The sequence below is a fragment of the Tupaia chinensis genome, unplaced genomic scaffold (genome assembly GCF_000334495.1).
Source record: "Tupaia chinensis unplaced genomic scaffold, TupChi_1.0 Scaffold000276_2, whole genome shotgun sequence".
Lineage (NCBI taxonomy): Eukaryota > Metazoa > Chordata > Mammalia > Scandentia > Tupaiidae > Tupaia > Tupaia belangeri.
In genome coordinates this window covers 2,472,144-2,490,799 of record NW_006159759.1, presented here as the reverse complement: position 1 = coordinate 2,490,799, position 18,656 = coordinate 2,472,144, and the positions used below count along the sequence as shown (strand labels likewise).

The 18,656-nt window shown below is 38.7% G+C and overlaps 1 protein-coding gene across 1 annotated transcript in view; it reads left to right on the top strand.

Annotated features, from left to right (window-relative positions):
• The window catches only part of CNTN5 (contactin 5), a 515,333-nt gene that overhangs the window by 465,540 nt on the left and 31,137 nt on the right, over window positions 1–18,656 (top strand). The window contains exons 18-19 of the mRNA XM_006150105.2: window positions 320–554; window positions 13,329–13,438. Of these exons, the coding sequence (XP_006150167.1) occupies window positions 320–554; window positions 13,329–13,438 (345 nt within the window). The remainder of the gene's footprint in view (window positions 1–319; window positions 555–13,328; window positions 13,439–18,656) is intronic.

The following is an 18,656-nucleotide window of genomic DNA, read 5'->3' as shown; positions in this document are numbered from 1 at the left end:
CTCTCATTTCATATTCATGACTAATTGGAGCAAATTTGTTTCACTTCAAGGGTTCTCAATACTCTTGAGAGTTTTCTTACATACCAACTGACATAATTTATTTTTTTCACCTTTTTTTATCTTTTACCTTTAAAGCCTTTTAACATTTCCAAAAACTGCCTAAGTGGTTGCATTTTGTAGGCTTCCAATGTAAAATAAAGATTTGAGAGTCTCCTTTTCCCAGTTATTCATAATTCTAAACAAGAAAAAAAAAAGTATTTGGAGGATTTTGTTTTCATCAGTTATTTTACTCATAATTAATTGCATTTTTCTTCTTTAGCCAGTATCTGAAGAGTTTCAGAATGGGGAAGGCTTTGGCTATATTGTGGCTTTTAGACCCAATGGAACACGTGGTTGGAAGGAAAAAATGGTGACATCCTCTGAAGCTTCCAAATTCATTTATCGAGATGAAAGTGTCCCTCCTCTTACTCCCTTTGAAGTGAAGGTTGGCGTTTACAACAACAAAGGAGATGGGCCTTTTAGTCAAATTGTGGTCATCTGTTCAGCAGAAGGAGGTCAGTTTATCACTTATTTTTATTTGACTCTTGATATTGTAGTAATGAGACATTTATAGATATACTAGAAAATACCAAATATTCCATATTCTAGATGGACATTTAACTGATCCTCTTTGATTTGAAATTCAGATAATTTTATATGTGTAACAATATACATGTGAAATAAATTTCAATAAAGACTCCATTTATGAGGTACTTCAAAGGTTTGTACAAAATAGAATTAAAGCACAAAATTATTCTGGTGCCAAAACTTCTTGAAATCCATGGAAAGATGTTTCATAATACATAATTTCCATGAACTTTTTGAAGAGCCTTTGTACATGGCTAATAAACATTTACTCCCAACCCCATGCACAAAGCATTAGTGCATTGTACTAATAAAGATGGCTCGGTAGGGCCTTTTGTTAGAAATTTTTCACATGTACCATTAAATCTTCATGACAGTCTGGTGTAATAGGCATTTTTTCAATTGTGCAGAAAGAGAAATTGAACCTCAGAAAAGCTAAGGAAGCTGCTAAAGGTTACACCACCTATAACTGATAATTAAATCCAAATCTGTCTAGCCATTAAATCTTTGCGTTTTCTACAGCACACTGCCTTCATAGGCATAGCCACATTTAATTCTCAAGAGACAGCTACTGATACAATGTAGACAACACCTAGTAGGCAGTATATCCATTTTGCAGATGAGCAGAATGTAAAATTCTTATTTATTCATGGTTACAGTCAACAGGTAGTGGAACTGAAGTGGAAACTCAGTTTCCCATGTTAAAATTCCGGGGTTTTTTTTCAAGTTTTAATACAAAAACACGTTTTTTTAGAGAGAAAGTATAATAGCTCTAAATTCCTAAAGTTATTTTTTTCTTCTTAGCCCGTCTATTCAACTGCCAAATTTCAATCAGCCCTGCAAATAAAAACAAAAAAGGTCTTATATTCCCTAAACTTGTAAATAATAGAAAACGTTCCACCAAAGGCAGAGTTCATTTGACCTTCTAAATTAAGCTTAATTTATACTGACTGGCCATTCTACTTTCTCTCTTTCTGCATATGTGACTTGAATAGCTCAAGAGCGTTACTGTGAGTTTCATGGAGTAGGGGGGATAAGTAAGGTCATTTGAGTGTTGAAGAACAAATGTAGTATTGGTTGATGTAAGATACAGTTTTTCCATAAAAACTTCCTCGGGAACCAGCAGTTAGCATAATGGCTATGTTGCTGGACTCCCATGTAGTCGACTGCAGTTCGCGTCCCGGACCTGGTGGCTTAAAACTCACGCCGGGCGCGTGTGCGTGCGTGCCCAAGATCCCGAGAGGAGACTGGAGGAGAAGGGATTGCGGCGTGGCCATCCCCCCTAGGGGGTGATTTCTCGCTTTCTGACTCTCTGTTTCTCTCTGTCTGGCAAGCACATGCGCCCTATAGTGAAAATCTCCCCCCCCCAAAAAAAAAACACTTCCTTATATTTTTACCATATGGAGCCAAATTTTGACAAAGAAGCAGAAGGTTTATCCTAATATAAGAAAGGCCGGGAAAGTCAAGAATCAAATAAAGACAAGGAATCCTTGGTAGTCCAATGAGATACCACTTAGCACCTCTAGTTTCTAATGTTTTCAGATAAAGTTGGTATATCCTATTATGTTATCTAATTTAATGTTTAAAACCAAACATGAGGTAAGAATCACACGCTCCCATGTATTTTTCAGGAAACTAAGTCTCAGAGAGGTTAAGGAACATGCTCAAATCCACAGCAGGATGTGACAGTGTCGTCAGTAATAACAGTAACTGATGGAGTTGTGATATTCACTGGGTCTATAGGACGCCAAAGCATATGCTTTAACCAGTCCCCTCTACTACCTCATCACAGCAGTATATAAAATAATGATGTTTTCTATTTTTAGTACCCCACAGATCTGCTTTGAAGTACATGTGTTATTCAGGAAGTATGTATTCTGGCTGCTTTAAAATTACTTTAACTTAATTATCAAGCACATAGGTCCAAAGGTCACATGAGATGAATTGGAGACGTTTTTGAACATGCTTTGTTATGTTGCTGGACTCCCATGTAGTCGACTGCAGTTCGCGTCCCGGACCTGGTGGCTTAAAACTCACGCCGGGCGCGTGTGCGTGCGTGCCCAAGATCCCGAGAGGAGACTGGAGGAGAAGGGATTGCGGCGTGGCCATCCCCCCTAGGGGGTGATTTCTCGCTTTCTGACTCTCTGTTTCTCTCTGTCTGGCAAGCACATGCGCCCTATAGTGAAAATCTCCCCCCCCAAAAAAAAAAACACTTCCTTATATTTTTACCATATGGAGCCAAATTTTGACAAAGAAGCAGAAGGTTTATCCTAATATAAGAAAGGCCGGGAAAGTCAAGAATCAAATAAAGACAAGGAATCCTTGGTAGTCCAATGAGATACCACTTAGCACCTCTAGTTTCTAATGTTTTCAGATAAAGTTGGTATATCCTATTATGTTATCTAATTTAATGTTTAAAACCAAACATGAGGTAAGAATCACACGCTCCCATGTATTTTTCAGGAAACTAAGTCTCAGAGAGGTTAAGGAACATGCTCAAATCCACAGCAGGATGTGACAGTGTCGTCAGTAATAACAGTAACTGATGGAGTTGTGATATTCACTGGGTCTATAGGACGCCAAAGCATATGCTTTAACCAGTCCCCTCTACTACCTCATCACAGCAGTATATAAAATAATGATGTTTTCTATTTTTAGTACCCCACAGATCTGCTTTGAAGTACATGTGTTATTCAGGAAGTATGTATTCTGGCTGCTTTAAAATTACTTTAACTTAATTATCAAGCACATAGGTCCAAAGGTCACATGAGATGAATTGGAGACGTTTTTGAACATGCTTTGTATGGTAACACCAGTGCTGCCTTTAAGAAATCCAGCTTTATAAGTTCACTGTCAACCTTTGCTTTGAAATTAAATTATAGCAGCCACCATTTTTTTTAAATACTGTGTTTCCTTAAACTTGAAATGGCTTGCCTTTGGAGATTTCTCTTTCAAGCTAGATAGGAAATATGCATATTTCTTTTCAAAGACATTGAGGTTGTTGCTATAACATATTTCATAGTAACACTTCATTTTATTTTAGTAGACTGAAATATGAAATACACTAGGCAAATTAAATCGGAATAGAGTCTGCCTTTGTTCTGACAACAAAATTGAAGGTATATTTGGCATTTGCTCCCTAATTAAACCTACAAATTTATGTGTAAATATGAGTAAAGTGTCACCATGTCACTAAGTTATGCCAACAGAAACAAGGCAAGAGAAGGAAGAAAAACAGAATTTTCCCAGAGTCAGCGGAGGCTGAGTTCAAATCTGATCACACTACGTGATCTTGGGCAAGTATTTACTTCTTTGAGCCTTATCTTTCTCTACTTTAAAAATAAATGTCTTGACAGAAACATCTCTGAAAGCCCTTATGAATCTAACTTAAAATTCGTCAGTGTTTTCTATATTTTACAATATTCTTTCAAACAATTGTCCCAGAGTAGGCAGTAATAATAAACCAACTCTTGCTATGTAATTAAAGGAAAAACTAGCATCCTTTTTTATCTGCTGGTTAACTACTTTATTCAAAAAAGGAGTGAACATTTTGGGACCAGCAATCAGCGTAATGGCTATGTTGCTGGACTCTCATGTAGTCTACCACAATTCAAGTCCCAGACCCAGTGGTTTAAACTCACACCAGGTGCATGTGCAAGTGTGCCCAAGATCTTGAGAAGAGAATGGAGAAGAAGGGATTGCTGTGTGGCCATCCCCCTTGGGAGGGGGGTGATTATTCGCTTTCTGTCTGTCTCTCTCTGTCCTTCTGGCAAGCACACGTACCCTATAGCAAAAAAACTCTCCAAAAAAAAAAAAAGGGGGGAAACATTTTAAAAATTAAACCATCCTTTAAGAACCAAGGCCAGGGCCAATAGATGGCATAATAGTTAAAGCGCTGAATTCCCACATGGCTAATCGTGGCTTGAGTCCCTGACCTGGTAGCTTAAACCTCCCACCAGGCACATGTGTGTGCATGCTCAGAGAAGAATAGAGGAGAAGGGATTGCAAAGTAGCCATCCCCGTGGGGGGGTAATTTCTCACTTTTTCTCTCTCTGGCAAGCACACGCCCCCTAAATCTCACTTAAGAAAAAGAAAAAAAGAGAGAGAAAAAGTCAGGCCTGCAAAGAATTCATAAAATAAAAGATAGTACTCAGGCCAGGGTAGGTTCCTCTCCTGTTTGTGAGTGTTCAGGTAGATTCATAGAATGCCTTTCATCAATAGATTCTTGACCAAAGCCCAACTAATCTGATTGAAATTGTATTTCTCCACAAAACAAACTCTGCTTCTTTATTCTTCTACTAACCCAGTCTACTTGCTTATCACCTCAAAATGACTTCATATTCTTAGATACAGTAAAGAACAAGAAGAATAAGGCCGCCTTTCTAATTCTGTTTATGGGCTTAGCTCTTCCCCTTTTATCAACAATACCAGGGACATGCCTGCAGTACCAGGAAGAAGCCATATTTTCACAGCTGACACCAAGCCAGGAAAGAAAATGTGTCAAGCACAGCCACCAGATGTATGTTATTTGGAGGGAAACACAGTTCAGATAGACTTCCAAGGCACACCTTAGCAGCACTTCTCAACCTATGTCCCCCAGGACATGATGGAGAATGGCATCCAGTCAGCACACACCTCTGTAAGTGCTTACATGCATTTCCAATCTTTCTTCCCTTTCTTTTCCTCTTTTGAAAGTGTTTTGGTATGAGGATTACATTATTATAGGGAAAACCTTGAAACAACCTGTTATTAAAATATAAATATTTATATTCACTTATAAATATTGAGAATTTAATAAATCACTTGGGATATGATCTGTATTCTTTCATTTCTTTTTAAGAGAGTTTTGCTATAGGCACGTGCATTCATCAGAGAGACAGAAAGTGAAAAATCACCCTGGGGTATGGGGGGGATGACCATGCTGCAGTCCCTTCGCCTCCATTCTCCTTTTGGGATTTTGGGCACACATACATGCACACGTGACCAGCATTAGTTCCCAGCTGCCAGGTCTGGGAATGAACCATGATTGATCACATGGGAGTTTAGTGCCTTAGCCACTATGCCACCCACTGGCCCTTATGACCTGGATCCCTGTCATTCTGAAGCTGTTACCCTAGAGTAAACAGTCTCATCACCAAAGTTCCAAATGGTTCTGTTAACACCCTGAGACTCTGAAATCTTTCATTATTTCCACAATAGAAGTGACCGTTAGTGGTTCTTTCGGTGCCAAATAGCATCTGACATTAGCCTGGATGCGGCGATCACTACCTCCCATGATTCCCTGCACCTCGTGCATATATAGAATAATCTTTAACCCTAAACAAAGAAAACATGAGTATTCTAATGTGACTTGAGACCTCTAGCTTATAGAATGATCCTATACAATACTCTCATTTTGAAATAGTTCCAATGTTAAAAAAAAAATTCCAGCATAACTTATTTAAAAATACATAGTAGAGTTGGAGATGACTATTTTCAAGATGAAAAGACAAATCAGCTTTCTCTTCCATAGTTCTACAATTAAATTTACATGTTTTATAGGGTTTTTAAATAACTTTAGAAAGGGAAAGATCTAGAGCATTCAGTTTTACCTTATAGAAAAACAAATGGGAATTTGATATAGATTAATTATAGATTGAGTTATTTCTGTGGGTTGTACTTTATCCTTTTTTATTAGGCATTTAGAAAGCCATGATGTATTTTCTATGTTTTCCTAAGCAAAAATGCACAGGACTTTCTCAGTGACCCAATAGCTTTGTTTAGAGTTTTTACTTTTTGCTTTTACCTTGTATGGAAAAAGTGTCCTGCTATTATTTTTGTTTAACCAAAAAGCATCTCTTCATTTGCAGAAGATATTATGCAAATATCCCTTTGTGGATGGAGCTACCACAGCTCAGATTACAACCCAATATTCATAAGGTGTTATTCTCTAGGTCAGTTCTTAACTGAAACTGAGCTCTGTGGGATTTATGTGAACTCGAAAATTAATAAATTGGCATATTAGTTGTAAAATACAAGAAATAATTTCCTGTCTTTGCCAGATGATCTATTTGGAGTAGTGCTTGTAAAAGTTCAAATACAGCTGTCTTCCCTGAATTTTAAATAATGAAACCACAACCCTTCTCCCAAGGAGTTTATTAAACTCCCCTTTGATTAATGTTGTTGCTCACCCCTCCTGGGAAGTCAGATGTATAATCAATATTACAAGCACATCCCCCTGTATTACATGGAGAACTCCAGCTGCCAGGTCACTTAATACAAATGTATCATCTAAATTCATGAACATGGTAATGCTGTTCAAACTTTTTAATCTAACGGAAACTAAAATTTATCAATCAGGCTGTCCACTGCATATCATAAGACTAGACTGAAGGGGTTTTCCATGGCTTAATTAACATTATCATCAGTGAAGACAAGAAAGAGTCCCTTTTAAGCCTTTGAGTTTACTAGGCCCAACACTAGTACAGTCTCAGAAATGAGTCCCTGAACTTTCATCCCCCTCACTCCTATTACACAGCAGTGAGTGTGCTAGAGATTTAGAGACCAGGAGAGCTTTGAAAATGACTCAGTATGACATGATCTGTGAGGAGCAGTGAAGCTGCAGTTCAAAACGACCAAAAGCCCATGAAATAGGAATGAAGGGAGTTGACAGGAAGCCTGTGACTGGGTTAAATAGGTGATGATGGAAGTCTAGGTGGTTTTTACCAAGACCTAGAATTACCAAGTCCCCAAGGGAGCCCAACACCAATACTGTTGAGAGAAGTTAGATGTAGAATCACAAGGGGAAAAGAGGATAGTAATAAAGGAAAAGCATCGGGGTAGGGCCAACAGATGGGATAGTGGTTAAGGCAATGGATTCCCACATGATCGACCATGGTTCAAGTCTCAGACCTGGTAGCTTGAAAATCATGCTAGGGAGCATGTACATGTGTGCCCCAAATCCCAGGAAAAGAATGGAGAGCAAGGGATTGCAGCATGGCCATGCTACCCCCTGGGGTGGGAGGGGTGGTAATTTCTCACTTTCTCTCTCATTCTCTCTCTTTCTCTCTCCCTCCCTCTCTCTTTCTCTCTCCCTTTCTTTCTCTCTCCCTTTCTCTCTCTCTCTCTCTCTCTCTCTCTCTTTCTCTCTCTCTCTCTCTCTCTCCAGTGAACCAGACTGTCCTATGGCCAAAACCTTAAATTAAAAAAAGTAAAAAAAAGTATTAGTTGTGTACAATGTAACATATACACCGGGCAAAATAGTGTAGTGGTTCAGACCTGACTACATGTAGCACAATCCTTCTCTAACATTTAGCAGCTGTGTGACTCTGGGCAAGTTGCTTAACCTCTCTGCCCCTTAATTTCTTCATATGATAAACAGGCAATAGTACTAACAGTGTTACTAAGTGGATACAGAATTAAGAACAGAGTTGGTAAAGCAGCAAATCTTTTATAAATGGCAATTATTATTATTTTATTTTTTGGAGAGGTTTTTTCTATAGGGTGTGTGCGCTCACCAGAAAGACACAAAGAGACAGAGAGACAGAAAGTGTGAAATCACCCCCCAGGGGGGATGGCTACGTTGCATTCCCTTCTCCTCTATTCTCCTCTCAGGATCTTGGGCACTCACACAAACACGCCCAGCATGAATTTAAGTCACTGGGTCCGGGACTTGAACTGCGATCGGCTACATGGGAGTTCAGCGACATAGCCATTACACTAACTGCTGGTCCCAGCAATTATTATTTATTTAAGTTCTCTCTTTTATCTTTTTTGTATCATTTTTGTTTGCTTGCTTGTTTTTTACAATTTGTTTTCTTTGAGCGAGAGAGGTTTTTGCTATCAGGCACATGCACTCACCAGAGAGATAGAGACAGAGAGACAGAAAGTGAGAGATCACCCCCTGGGGGATGGCCACGCCGCAATCCCTGCCCCGTCCTTTTTCCTCTTAAGATCTCAGGCATGCATGCACATGTGCCCTGTGTGAATTGTAAGCCACCAGGTCTGGGATTTGAACCGTGATCAACTCTGTGGGACTCCAGTTACATAACCATTATGCCATCTGCTAGTCCCAGCTTACTTGTTTCTAATCCTCCATCAGTTGTTCAGAGGCAACCAGGCAGCAAAAGAATGAATTATACAAGTTTCCCTATAAAATCTCTTCTATGCCTCAAAACTGACTCCAAGAGATGGAGAATGAGCAAGTTACTTCCTTGGTGTCAATTTAAAATACGGAGGAAAAAAGATCATAATCTAAGTTCTAATAGAATCATTTAAAAATCAAGTGATTTATAAAAAGGAAAGAAAGAAAAAAATGTAATATTCAGAGCCTGAAGCAGAGTTTAGATAATCAACCTTTGTGTGTGTCACTTTTCTAATCAGCAAAATGAGGCCATGGATTTTAAACATAGGTCCAAAATTCAAAAACAGGAATCTGGTGAGAAATATAAATGCAGTATTCCCATTATGGCTCAATAGGGAATGGTAGAGGCTGTGGCAAACTGAGACACACACGTCCTGACTAAGGAGTCAGTCACTAGTCCTCATCTGCCAAAACAAGAATTCAGGCTTGGTAGTTTCATCCCCTCTGCCCAAGAGAAGCCAAAAACTCTAATTTTTATATGAAACATTTGAATTTAAGCATTGGCTTAAATTTAAGCCAATGCTTAAATTCATTTAACACATTAGACAGACAAACAAAACAGATCTGAAGACCCACTGGCCGTCAGTTAGTGACTTTTGATCCAGGTGTTTTCTAAAATCCTTTCTAATGACCCTCATGTCATTCGTTTACAACGAAATGCCCAACTCTTTTCTAGTCCAAACCGAACATTCTGTGGTCCAGTCAGTAATCCTTCTCTGAAGACAAACATTCTGATCCACTGGAAAATGTTTACTTGGCTATAAAGAGTGCATCCTAAAAGTTCAGAATAAACTGAGATAAGGGTATGTATGTATGTATATCTTTTATTTTGTCATCAGAAAAGTCATGATACATTTTTGCAGAGAAAAACATAGAGAAATATGTCAGGAGTTTTCTAATGACCCAATACATGCTGAAATTTCCAATTCAGGTCAACATGGGTCTACTTCTGATATTATTTAGATCCAGAAGTAAAAAAAATTAAAAATGACTCTTCAGGGACCAGTGGTTGGCGTAATGGCTAGGTCACTGAACTCCCACGTAGTTGACCGTGGTTCGAGTCCCTGACCCAGCAGCTTAAACTCACCTCGGGCACATGTGTGTGGTACCCAAAATCCCAAGAGGAGAATAGAGAAGGGATGGCGTGGCCATCCTTTTGGGGGGTGATTTCTCACTTTCTGTCTCTCTGTCTCTTTCTGTCTTTCTGGTGAGGGCACGTACCCCATAGCAAAAACAAAAAAACCTCTCAAAAAAAAAAAAAAAAGAAAGAAAGAAAGTCTCTTCACTTCTTTTTCAATTCATTCATTCTTATCCCATTAGATGTAACTATAATGTATTTCCTCCTAAAGTGTGACTGCGAAATATCAGAGCAGTTCTGACCCTTATTTAAAATCCTCTGTGCTTCTAAACACAAATAAAACTTTATGTCTGGGAAATGCATTTCTGTATTTTTTAATTTTCTTTTCCTTTCTTTTGCATTTTTTAAAATTTTTTATTTGAGAAGTACTTAAACTTGCATAGTGCTACTGAGAGCTGATGGGAAAGTAATTCCTGTCTCTAGAGACAAAGAGATAGAAGGCTGCCACCCAACCACATGTTTTTTTGCTTCTAAAATTATTTATCCCTCTGTAATCTTCTTTGACAAAGATGTAAGTGCTTCAATAATATAAAAGCTGAAAGAAAGCATTTGGCATAGCTCTGAGTTGCATTCATTCTAAAGAGAAACAAAACTGCTACCAAATAGCAAATGATATTTGAAGCATGGCTCCCTTTGAAATAAATCATATCCTAAATCCTAGAGATTGAGTTGTACATCCCCCAGAAGCATCAGCATTGCTTTTCATTTACTCTCAAAGTCAAGAATTTTAACTCTTATTAAATGGCAAAGGAAATACTGTCCATCAGAATTCGTGACTGAAATAGAGTCAAAGCTTTCCTTAGAAAGCATTTTTAAAAACTCAGGTATATTGCACAAATAATAGGGAATGGGAAAATGGGATGAGGGAAACCACTGGGTTTTAAAATAAAAGAAACTCAGAGTGACAAAATGAGAAATCACAATTTATACCACGGCAGGAATTAATATCAGTTTCTGTGTAAAACGAATGTGAATTTGCCTAAACACTTTGTGTTGACACAATTACAGCCTGTGAGTTTAACGAATACTTGACCTAAGAAAGATTACACTCGGTACAAACAGGTATCTTTGTTAAGTCTTTTGTTGCAATCTTACCCAGGAACAGGGTAGATATTTCTGACAGGCTTTTTTCCATCAATATAAAAAAACATTCCAGATAGATATGTGACCACCTTCTATTAGAAAAAGATAGATCTCTGGGACCAGGAGTTAGCGTAATGGCTATGTCGCTGAACTCCCCTGTAGTCGACCACAGTTCAAGTCCCAGAACCAGTAGCTTAAACTCGTGCCAAGCATGTGTGCATGTGTGCCTAAGATCTCGAGAAGAGAATGGAGGAGGAGGGATTGTAGCACGGCCATCCCCCCTCGGGGGTGATTTCTCGCTTTCTGTCTCTCTGTCTCTGTCTTTCTGGTGAGTGTACATGTTCTCTAGCAAAAACCTCTCAAAAAAAAAAAATAGATAGATCTCAGAAAATGGGTATAAATCCTTCAAGGTCTATAAGAATGACTTTTAAAAAATCTTACTTAGAATTCTGTCTAAATAAAGGTCCCTGAATCTAGAACAGACACACAAACTAACAAACAAACAAAAACAATTCAACTGATTAATCTGAATTGTTATTAGATTAATAGAGATATGGGGGTCGCTGAACTCCCCTGTAGTCGACCACAGTTCAAGTCCCAGAACCAGTAGCTTAAACTCGTGCCAAGCATGTGTGCATGTGTGCCTAAGATCTCGAGAAGAGAATGGAGGAGGAGGGATTGTAGCACGGCCATCCCCCCTCGGGGGTGATTTCTCGCTTTCTGTCTCTCTGTCTCTGTCTTTCTGGTGAGTGTACATGTTCTCTAGCAAAAACCTCTCAAAAAAAAAAAATAGATAGATCTCAGAAAATGGGTATAAATCCTTCAAGGTCTATAAGAATGACTTTTAAAAAATCTTACTTAGAATTCTGTCTAAATAAAGGTCCCTGAATCTAGAACAGACACACAAACTAACAAACAAACAAAAACAATTCAACTGATTAATCTGAATTGTTATTAGATTAATAGAGATATGGGGTTAGTATTAAAGTCTCTGCACTTTTAGGCGGGTAGAATTTTTCTTTAATACACTTTGGACAGAACTGTTTGAACTATCGAATGGCCTTTATTCGCCATTTCATCTAACGTGTGTTTGTGCCACAGTATTTATGATTCAGCCATGTCAGAGCTAGAAATATTTTGTTCCTCACATACAGTGCAACGTCAAATAAAGTGTACTTCTTGATGGATGCCCGTCAGACATTGCGTATTTTTCAAAAATAGCAAGAAAGGTCACTGAATGTAGAAACAAGTGGAAAGGTGCTTTTTGAGCACCACCACCAAGACCTTTAGGGACTTGCCTTTTCTGCCCACACCTGCCTTAAAAGTCAACTCATGCCTTTTAAATATCATGATTCACAGCGTATTCCTTATATAATCATGGAAATGTAGTTTCGTATTGGTAACAACAAAAAAATATCTAGTAGTTACATTTAGATTCTGTGCCTACCCAGAGCGAAAAACAAAATGAGACGATAATAGCAAGTACCATTGGGTTGTTGAGAAAGTCATGATGCATTTTTGCACAGCGGAACAGAAAAATGCGACATGACTTCCCCAACGACCTAATGTTTTGCGAATAAATGTTTTAAGTGACAAGCTCAGCACTGAATATTCTGTATATTTTTTCCCAATTAAAGCTAACCTTAAAAACTCTTTGAACTAAATACTCTTACTATGTCTTTATTACAGGTGAGGAAACTAGAGCTTAGAAAGTGAGTAAACAAATAACCTAAAGACATACAAATAACTTTTTAACACTAAAAACCAACACAGCAGCGGTCACAGCAGCAGCAACAAGAGTAAATCAAGCCTGATACTGCCGCTTCTTAATCATTATACCCGACTGGCTCACAAGTGAATCAGACAACTTAACACTTCCAGAAATGTGCTAGCCAATCCAAGGATCTTTGCTTGTCTCGCTACACTTACCAGTTGTCATTCGTAAGGAATTGCTGAAATGACCCGTGTATTAAAAAACTAAAAACTTCACTTTTTTTAAAAAAATATATATATATGAAGCAAAAATTACAGAACATTTTTTTCAAAAGAGAACTTTGCATTCTTTTGTCTGTTCAATGTTTCTTCCCTTTGCCCCTCCCACCAGCCCTCTACCACCCACTGCCCTTCCTTACAGTCTTTACTGTCTTCACTTATCCTCTCTACTAGTCTATCTTTGGATCTTTCGATTTCTGCCATAGAGAAGTTCACCTTTTTATCTTACTATGCTTTTCCTAGCTACCACAGAACTTCGTTCCAAAAGTAAGGTAAGGAAGTGAACACCTGAAGGAGTCAGGTGCAGTGTTCTGATAGACACAAGTGGTTATACTTTCATTATTTTCATTTAAATTTTTCCTCATACAGAACCCAGTGCTGCTCCCACGGATGTCAGGGCTACGAGTGTGTCTATGTCAGAGATTCTTGTTGCATGGAAACATATTAAAGAGAGCCTCGGAAGACCACAGGGATTTGAGGTATGAACAGAAGTATTGAAAATAAGCCTTGTTTTTTTCTGCTAGCACTACAGGCTCCTGAAGAGATGGTTTGGTGACACTTCAACAGAATTATATTCCTTTGAAATTCTGCTCTATGCTAACGAAAGTAAAAAACACTGTTTAACTGACATTTATTATGGTGCTCATTAGCTGGCTTACTTTTCAGTACAGTAGTTTCTACAGCACCATGTGAAGATAAAAAAAAGGATGGAAATAGAGTTTGGATATTCCCAGATAAAATCAGGAGCAACAAGTGGATATTTAATGGCATTCAATGTATTGGTGGTTACAAATGTTTTGTGTCTTTCTTTCCAATAAATTTCCAATAATATGCATAAAAATAAGTTTTCCTTTCATAGTTTCTTGGCAGGATTTACATCCAATCCAGAACTCTCAAATTGCTTAGAACTCAGTGATCTGTATTTGTTTATTTTAGTGATTTTTGACCCTTAAATTTTGCTATTTATTCTAGCCTTATAATGGTGAACATTTCATATTAGTTCAAAGACTGCAATAAAATTTTAGTTTCTGCAGGGACTAGAGGGTTGTGGGTAGCCTGTGAACCTGAGTATTGCATGATAGCAAGAGCCATGCTTCTCATATGGTTCTTGTTCTTGCCATGATTCACCAGTGATGGATAGGAATTAGAAGAATAATATCTAAAATACAGTAAAGAAGTAGCAACTGACTCAAGATCTTGGGTGAATTATTTTTTTTAAATATTTATTTTATTCATGATAGGAAGTGTGTGCATGCGCATGTGGGTGTAGACACCCAAGGAAAAGTCAAGCACCCTCAACAGGGTCTCATCATGCCACAAGTCCTCTTCCCTCCAGCACTCCAGCCTGTCAGGATATAGACTGTCTCCATGCCACAGTGTATTCCAGATCAACCAGGGATCCCACCCAACAGTCAACCATGTGACTTCCAGAACTGCAGTTCATCACACTACCACCTGTACCTTTGGGCTGGCCCTGTATTTATCACTTTTAATTCTGCTTTGTCCTCTGCTTCCACTCATATTAAGAGAAAAATCATCTTATTTTTTGAAGAAAGACCAATCATAGAATTTGCACATTAACATGTTTTCCAGGCAGAAGCATTTTTAAATTCTATCTGTGGTCCAGATATTTCCTGATAACTCTTTGGTTAACTATTTGGTTAGCATACAGCCAGCATTAGATAACTACTGAGATAAAGAATTTATACAATCTTTCTATGAGTTCCAGCAAGAACTATTTCCAGGAATCCATTACCTACCCATACAATATCATGGACTTATTTCTACAATGTTGTCTCAATGAATTGTTTGAAATAATTTTGTGTGTATGTTTATTACATGTTTATTGATTTAACCATGATTAAAGGGACCCTGTCTTTTCATTACTGAGTCACAGCAACTTGCCTCATAATAGGTCACAATAAATATTTGTTGGATGCATCAATGTCTGTGCTTGGCAATCAACCCCTTTTTATGACCATAGAAGACGTCGTGGGGTCTGCCCAGCTCTACTCTGCTGGACCAGTGGGCCATCTCCCAGCTGCCACAATCCCTTTTCCTCCATTCTCCTTTAAGAATTTTGGGCGCACATGTGTGTACATAAACACACACACACACACACACACACACACACACACACTCACACTCTCACCTGCTCTGATTTTCAAGCCACAGGGCCTGGGACTCTAACTACAGTCGGCCATGTGGGAGTCCAACACCTTAACCCCATGCTACCTGCTGACCCCTTAAAGTACTTTTAATATGAAGGGTAGTGTCAAGGTCTGTTATGTTTTAGAAGCCTCTCTTGGTGTAGGAGGGTAGAGAATGGACTTTAGCAGGATCTCAGGGAGAACAGTGGAAAGATAATTGTTCCAACCAAAATGAATGTGAGGTTGCTTTTGACTGGAGTAGAGTTGATTATAAGTGGACCTTTTAAAATATATTTTGAATGGGAATATGATAGGATTTGATAATGAATTGGATATGAGCTATGAACAATCAAGTCAGTAAAGATAATTCTGAAGCTTTTTACCCAAGAAACTCAGTGAATGGCATGTCAGTCACAGAACTGAAAAACTCAGGAAGATGGGCCAGCAGGTGGTATGGTGGTTAAGGTGCTGGACTCCCACATGGCTGACCACAGATTGAGTCCCGAACTGGTGGCTTGCTTTCTCACTTTCTCTCTCTCTCTTTCTCTCTCTCTCTCTCTCTCTCTCTTCTCCACGGATGGGTACATATGCCCTATAGCAAACTTAATGATAACGATAATAATAATAATAAATTAAATAATTTCTAAAAATGAAAAACTCAGAAGGAATAGGGTTTAAAGTAAAAAAATCAAAGGGACTAACTTGGATGTGTGTATTATAAGCTTTTTTATTTATAAAGAGAATGATCAAGGGTAAAGAAAACATGGGACCAGCAGTTAGCGTAATGACTATGTCTCTGGACTTACACGTAGTCGACCACGGTTCACGTCCCAGACCCGGTGATTTAAACTCACGCCGGGCGCATGAGCGTGCGTGCCCAAGATCCCGAAAGGAGAATGGAGGAGAAGGGACTGCGGCGTGGCCATCCCCCTTGGGGGGTGATTTCTCGCTTTCTATCTCTTTCTCTCTCTGTCTGGCGAGTGCACATGCCCTATAGCAAAAAATAAAAAAACTCTAAAAAATTTTTTTAAAAATAAAATAAATAAGAAATCATGTATTATGCACATATGCAAAAACAAAGAGGAATACTGTTCAGTCTTTTCAAAGAATGAAATTCTTTCATTCAAGGAAACATGGATGAGTCTGGAAGACATTATGTTACATGAAATAAACTGTAGAAAGACAAACTTCATGTTCTCACTCGTACGCGGAAACCAGAAAAAGGAAATCTCTTAGGAGGGATGGTGGTTACTAGAGCCTAGAAAGCAAGAGCAGGAAGGAATGAGGGCAAGATGAGCTTGGTTTCCAATTCTCTATACTTTTATCAGTCCTATGAGTCACTTTTTCTAGGAATAATTCCAACTCGTCCTGAAATGTCAGAAAGATCGAGCTACCACACAAGGCTCTATGTGCCATTTTGAAAAAAGAGGTGACGGCGTTTTTGGTCAGCCCTCTTATCTTTCTAGAATTGAAATGTGTGACTAGGATGTATAAAAGCTTGTTCTTAAAAATGCTACATTCTAATGAGGGAATACAACTTTTAAAATGAACCAGCAAAAAGTAAGAGGTACTTAGATACCAATGTATACAAAAGTTCAAAGGCGCAACAAACATCACTCCTTTGCAAAACAGGAAGCACCCCAGTAACAACATTAGTGAGCAACAGTGTGAATGTGCTTAAAAGTGACCCAGAGAGTTCGGCAGACACAAGATTATGTAGGGATACATAAAATACAAAGGGATTATATTTTACTTCAATGCAGTGGAAAGCCATTAGGGGTAATATAAAGCGGAAAGGAGGGGTGTGTGACAATGTCTGATTTACATTTTTAAAGACCATTTTGAATGCTCTTATGTGAAGAATGAGAAAGGAAGGAGGAAAAGGTCAGGAGTAGAAATTGGGAGGTTAGAGACCAGCAGTTAGCGTAATGGCTATGTCGCTGGACTCCCATGTAGTCCACCGCGGTTCGAGTCCCAGACCTGGTGGCTTAAAACTCATGCCAGTCATGTGTGTGTGCGTGCCCAAGATCCTGAGAGGAGAATGGAGGAGAAAGGATTGCGGCGTGGCCATCCCCCCCTGGGGGGTGATTTCTCACTTTCCGTCTCTCTGTCTCTCTCTCTCTGTCTTTCTGGCGAGTGCATGCACCCTATAGCAAAATCCCCTCCCAAAAAAAGAAACAATCTTTGAGGATAAGTAAGGTAGGCAATAGAATCTGTGAGTCTGAACACTAATTGAAAGATCAAGGCTGAAGACATAGAGATAACAGTCATAGAGGTGGCATTTAAAGTCATGCTACTAAATGAAAGCTCATAAAGACAAAATTTCAAGAGGTGAGGAAAGAAGAAAAGAGGAAGGAGTAGCTATGCTGTCTCCACATTCAACATTTAGAAATTTAGCTAAGAGGAGAAATTGACTAGGAGACTGGCAAAGAGAGACCAGTTTGATATTGGGGAAAACCAGGCATGAAAATAAATAAATACATAATACTGAAAGAGATGCTCACAAAAAAGAAAATGATCAACTATGCTTAATACTGCTAAGAGATCAAGTGAGGTGAAGACAGAAAAGTGCCTATTGAATTTAGAGGATATTGGCATTCTTAATAAAGCCTCCTTAGTCAAATATGTAATTAATATACCTTCTGACGTCTATTTAGCTACTTCAGGTTGTAGATATTTTATAATCCTAGTAATATCACCATTATCTAAACAATCATCAGTGTCAATGATCTAGGAAGAGAACACCTGAATTCAGGTTCTCAGTCTCATCATTACCTGTACTCAATGTTGACTTGTCTAGGTCTCTTGTGGGGATATCAGATGTCTTCATATTCATGAATAATCAAAATTCTCCAACATGGATATCAGACATCATTACAAGCAAGACTGTCCATCAGAATGTGGTTTTTGTTTGTTTGTTTGTTTGGAGAGTTTTTTGCTATAGGGGGCATGTGCTCTCCAGAAAGAGACAGAGAGACAGAAAGTGAGAAATAGCCCCCCAGCGGGGGATGGCCATGCCACAATCCCTTTTCCTCCATTCTCCTCTTGGGATCTTAAGCATGCACCTGGTGTGAGTTTAAGCCACCAGGTCTGGGACTCAAACCACAATCGACTACATGGGAGTCCAGCGACATAGCCATTATGCCAACAGCTGGTCCAACATCAGAATATGTTTTTGCACCAAAAAGTATACCTCAAACCAGAGCAATTAAAATAAATCAAAATGAGATTTTCATGTGGAAATTTCCTTATTTGACCAAGTAAAATAGTAGAAACTAATAATACGTAAGAAAGCATTACTGATCTTATATGAACAGATTTACTTCTTGCTAGAATATGTTCCCGCCAGGTACATACTCATCTGCCATTTGATATTGATGACTGTATTTCTAGGGCACACTGCAAGATGTTAGCTAATGACAACACCTCAGTGCAGTCTCAATATAAATTACCAAACTTGAACGTTATTTGTACCCTCCTGACTCTGAAATCTTTATATTTTCTCTTCCACTAGTGCGGGGGGGGGGGGGGTTCCTTCACAGCAGGG